This window comes from Helianthus annuus, chromosome 15 (genome assembly GCF_002127325.2).
Source record: "Helianthus annuus cultivar XRQ/B chromosome 15, HanXRQr2.0-SUNRISE, whole genome shotgun sequence".
Taxonomy (NCBI): Eukaryota; Viridiplantae; Streptophyta; class Magnoliopsida; order Asterales; family Asteraceae; genus Helianthus; species Helianthus annuus.
This window is the reverse complement of record NC_035447.2, coordinates 163,571,049-163,576,456: the sequence shown is the minus strand read 5'-3', so window position 1 is coordinate 163,576,456 and position 5,408 is coordinate 163,571,049. Positions and strand designations below refer to the sequence as shown.

At 39.6% G+C, this 5,408-nt stretch overlaps 1 protein-coding gene across 1 annotated transcript; it reads left to right on the top strand.

Moving 5' to 3' along the window:
* Positions 1-1,423: 1,423 nt before the first annotated feature.
* LOC110914483 (N66 matrix protein-like) lies at positions 1,424-2,047 on the top strand. The gene is made up of 2 exons (XM_022159270.1): positions 1,424-1,763; positions 1,818-2,047. Exons 1-2 carry the CDS (start codon positions 1,424-1,426, stop codon positions 2,045-2,047), a joined length of 570 nt encoding a protein of 189 aa, XP_022014962.1.
* Positions 2,048-5,408: the final 3,361 nt, after the last annotated feature.

The following is a 5,408-nucleotide window of genomic DNA, read 5'->3' as shown; positions in this document are numbered from 1 at the left end:
TCAGCCGCATTTCCTTACATGCCACAGTATACACCTGCTACTCATTTTACTTCTGCACCGTCAGGCGAGCCACTCATATGGTTTCCGCCGAACACTATGCCAGTCTCTGATCCATACCATCCCTCCCACTTCATTGGCTACACAAGGGATGAGCTAGTCCTGTCCTTGCAGCTTCAGCATGAGATTTTGTGTCGTAGAGTTATGGAGCTTGAGAGGATTCCACGTCCTCCACCTTGTTCATGTCAGTCACCTTTTGCGACTCCACCTGCTCCTCTTCTGCCTTATCCAGATTTTGACATTCGATTTCTTACCATGGAGCAGCAGATTTGTTATCTGTTGCGTCGCGTTCATGCTCTTGAGGAGGAGTTAGCGCATGTGCGCAGTTTACTTTTCGTTCCTCCACCTCCTCCTCCTCCTCCTCCACCATCAGCATAGCCGGTTTTTGGTTTTATGCAGGTAGCTTGCTTTTGATGAGAGTGTCGCTATTGAGCCCAGCTTGCACAACCTTTTGAAGACCACTTTTTGATTTTATGATTGTTGTAGATTGATAGACATTTTGGACAATGGCAGTGTAACCCTGTAGTCCCTTTTGATGTGATATGATACATTTGTGGAACATGTAACTGTATTTGTGGTCGATGATATATGAAAGCTCAATCGCAATATTCTCATTATATGCATTGTTGAATTACTTGTTTATATTATGATTGAGATGTTATGTGCTTACTTGCGTTGATAAATGCTATTATGTATACATATCATGTGCTTACTATACTCATTATGACCTGACTGATACAATCTTCTTATAGAAGATGCCTCCATGAAAAGAAACACGGTTGCCCACGACAGAGGCCGAACTACACGAACGGATTTCACAAGCGATAGCACAGCATGAGGCCCTGCGCTCTGAACATAGCGGGGGTACCTCAGGAAACAACCCACCTCATGGTAATGTTTAAGTCACTAAAGACACATTACGATACATTTGGATATTCCATGTGCGTTCGCTAATGCTTTCTGTGAATGATGTTGCTTCTACAGGCTGTACCTATAAGCAGCTCCTAGACTGTAAGCCTTTGAATTTCGACGGCACCGGGGGTGCTGTAGCTTTTGTTAGATGGACGGAGAAAACTGATTCTGTGCTAAGAATGAGCAATGTGCGTCGGAGCACCAGGTCACCTACATCTCTGGATTGTTCTTAGACGGAGCTCTATCGTGGTGGAATCTCCAAGTTCAAACTCTGGGGGACGAGGCTGCATATGCCATGACATGGGACGAGATGAAGGAACTCATGTGCAAGAAATACTGTTCAAGGGCTGAGATTCAAAAATTGGAAACTGAATTATGGAATCTCAAGATGGATGGTCCGAAGATTGCTAAATACGTGTAGAGATTTCACGACCTATCTCGCGTCGTTCCTTACATGGTTGATCCGGAATTCAAGTGCATTGAGCGTTTTATTTGGGGATTGGCGCCCCAAATCATGAGCATGATGACGACATCAAAGCCCGCAACGATCACTGAGGCTATTGATTTGAGTGTGGCACTAACTGAAGAAGCGATCAGGTTGAACAAGTTCTCGATCTCTGATGGAAAGAAAAAGGAGACTCACATTGATTCGTCAGGTGAGAACAAAAGGAAGTTCTCAAATTTCAAGAAGGGTACCAGCAGTGCTAACAAGAAGAAGGAAGCAAACCCACCAGCTGAGGTTAAGACTAGTGGTGCCATATCTAGTGTTGAGGTTAAGGGAAAAGGATACATGGGTACCTTGCCCAAATGTGATGTGTGTCAGTTTCATAACACTGGATGATGCCGAGCTGGAAAGTGTGAGACGTGCGGAAAAATTGGCCATGCCAAGGAAACTTGCTGGTATGGTGTCGGTCGTGGTAATGGTGGTCTGAGAGGTAACGGCAACGGGAATGGAAACGGTAACCGTGGTGGAAATGGGTATGGAAACCGCAATCAAGGAGGAAATGGCGGTAATGGTAATCGTGGTAATTTTGGAAACCAGGCTGGAAGTGGAAACCGCAACAAAAACAACAACTAAGGCGGGAATGGAAATGGTCGGGGACCAGGTTGCTTTAACTGTGGAGATGTTGGGCATTTCAAGCGTGATTACCCGAGAATCAACCAAGCTCAGGGAAGGGTTTTCAACATTGGAGCTAGGGAAGCTCTCCAAGATCCGAACGTAGTCACTGGTACGTTCCCTATCAACCAACGCTTTGCATCTGTATTGTTTGATACTGTAGGATCGTTGTTCGACCTAAATGAGTCGATCAGAAGAGTTTTTGATCAAAACGAGAGGCAGAAACAGATGTTTTGATGTTGAATCAGCTTGATTTGCACTAAGAAGTAGTTTAAATGTCTTATGTATTGATTTGACACGATTACAGACCGTTGACACCTCGGCAGAGCTTCGCTACTGGAATTGCAAAAGTTACAAATGAAATGAACAAGCTCACTATTTATAGAGGTTCCCAGTTCGCATGGAGTGGACCAAACGACCTGGACATTGTCACTTCGTACGAACTGGACACATCCCAGTTCGTGCGAAATGGACAACCTTCTCTAAAATGCTATTTTCTAGGCTACCGAGCATTGTTCTTTCTAATCTATCTACAAGACTCGATACAAGACGAAGTCGACAGACATATGCACCAACAGACTCCCGCTTGGATATTGACGAAGTCTTTGGTGTCGAGTCTTCAGTATGACAATTCTTCAGTATTGATCAGTCTTCTTGCTCTCTCCAAAGTATCTGACATTGTAAGCATCCTTCAAACTCATTCTCTCTCTCTCTCTCTCTCTCTCTCTTTTCAGCATCAGCAGCTAAATTCCCCCTTGGATGTTGATTCCATAAATTCTTCAGAGTCAACAGCTTCTATCTCGAGCTTTGTTCCAAGATCTGAATCTGGCTCTTACGTCCTCAGACTCCCCCTTTCGATAAGCTGGGATCGCAGTCTGGAACTCACTATCTGCACAAACTCTATCTCGAAATAAATTTCACAAATTTAACAATTTGACAAATTTATATACCATTTTCAGATATCGTTCAATTATCAACAATTTATATCAAGTTCAAACTTACTTTTGGATAGATTTATTTATAACAATTTTCATTTTAAAACAAACTCTCCCAAACCTCTGTTCATCTTAGCACTCGGAATTTTTAAAATCAGCTTCTCAACATCAGTTGTCGAAAATAAGATGAAATAAATTTTTTTGGATTTTTCAAAATTATAAGCTAAAACATAGTCTTTTTGGATTTTTGTTTTTTTTTACTGAAAAGCTGTAAAGAAATATTTATAGACAATATTTTTGTGAGTTTGTGTAAGAGGATCATATCAGTTTTTGAGACAAATCACTAACACCGTTAAGCTTTAAACATTTTAAGTTCTAAACGATTCACTTAGATTGTCAGTATACTGATCCACTTAAATTTTCACACAAAGTTCAACTGTTTCGAGATACGAGATTAGTGTTTCAAGGACTTAAACTTATTCGCGTGTCCCACCTCAGAATATACTCCTGTATCCAGACTCCTATATTCAGTCTTACAGGTGAATGTACACTAATGATATCTGTAAACAGGTAATGCGAGACCATGAGAGCCCAGGTTAGAACTTCCATTCAGACAGAGAGATGATGGCTCATCTTTAGGTCTGTCCCGTTTGGGGATCTTTTCTTCAACAACACATGATTAGCATTTTTCAATGTTTCATCATTTTTTATGCTGAGGGTGAGCTTTAAGATTAAAGCAGTGCAGAGTATTATACGAGGACTAGGCTATTGATACGAGGACTAGGCTATTGCTCCCACAAAATCAGAGTCCTGGTATAATACCCCAGATATCATCACGCACAAAGACCTAGTATGTCAGAAATAGAAAATCTTTCAAACAAGATTTCGGGGGTTACCCATACATCCGAGAGATGTTCCCCACGAGATAAGTAAGTAATCATATTTAGATTTATATCTCAAAAACAATCTACTGAATGAGTAAAAACCTACTGGCATATCATCAGTGAGACCGTTTATCACATTTGACTTTCCATATCCTTAGCGTGCTGTGATAGTCCACTGATGTACTATCATTTCCTCTTTTTCACAACAAAACTCATTTTGAATTTTTCGATGTTTTTGGATTTTTAGATTTTATCATGTTTTTGGATTTTTAAAATTTTCTAATGTTTTTGGATTTTCTAAAATTTCTTACTCCCCCTAAAATTCAAAACCATTTAAAGAAAATTTGACAAACTGATGTGAATTACTTCAATTCTCCATTCACTTGGCTTAAACAATCAGAACTCCCCCTGACAACAAACTATTTTCCCATTATCATTTCAAAGCACTTAAGTTTGTTTTAATCAAAATGGGTTTTCCGGAAAATTAGTTTTGTTGATTTTACACACCACTTGTAAGATCGGGGTTTTGTTCATCACTTTATTTTTCAACCACTTGAAAGAACTATCACTTGTATAAAACTTAAATCAAGTTCAACTTAATGACCTTGATTAACCACTTGTAAGTTCTTATCAACAATATCACTTGTAAGTTGAAATATGACAGTTTTCAGCTTGAGAAATTCACAACAAACATTTTCAAGAATGATGCTGATTCCTGCTCCACGATTACCAACTTGGGAGCTTCGGCAAGTCAGGATTTTAAGTATGAAATACAGACACCCAAGCCTGACTAGCTTTGCGTGTGATCTTTTCTATTTCACTCGGGGTTTGAACATTCCTTTTTGCTTCATAAAATTCTTTTACCCCTTTTTCTTTACCATCGACCATTCTTCCAAAAATATGTTTTACTTTCCCATTAAAAACCTTTTCGACATCAAATTCTTTCTTTTCAGAATAGAATAGATTCGAGATCTCCACTTTTCCAACTTTTGCTTTTAAATTTTCAGCCCGCAATGGTGGAAAGTTCACATCATCCATTGGCGGAACTGAATTTTCTCCTTTTGGTTCAACTTGTGGCTCCTCTGACTTTGACGAGTCAGATTCATCACCAGATTTAACATTTGATTTTTTAACAACCCACGTTTGGTTGTTAAGATTCCCTGTTCTTTTATAAAACCCTTTTGAACTCTCACCAATTTCAAATGTAGAATTTTTAAACACTTTGAATTTTTCAGTTGGTGGTTCAGTTTTATCAACAATTTTCTCTTTAAGTTTAGAAACAACTTCCTGTTTTATGTTGGTTGCCATTGGACAGTTCCAGGCGATGTGACCAACTTCTTGACATCGGTAACAAGTTCTTGTCTCCCTTTTCTGATTAGCTCCAAACACAGTCTTCTCAAACTTTTGTTTCTCTGCAAAGAACTCTTTGTTCGATTGTTTCCAGAACGAGCTCTTCTCTTCTTCTTCTTCAGAACTTGATCCTGAAACAAATACTGTTTTTTT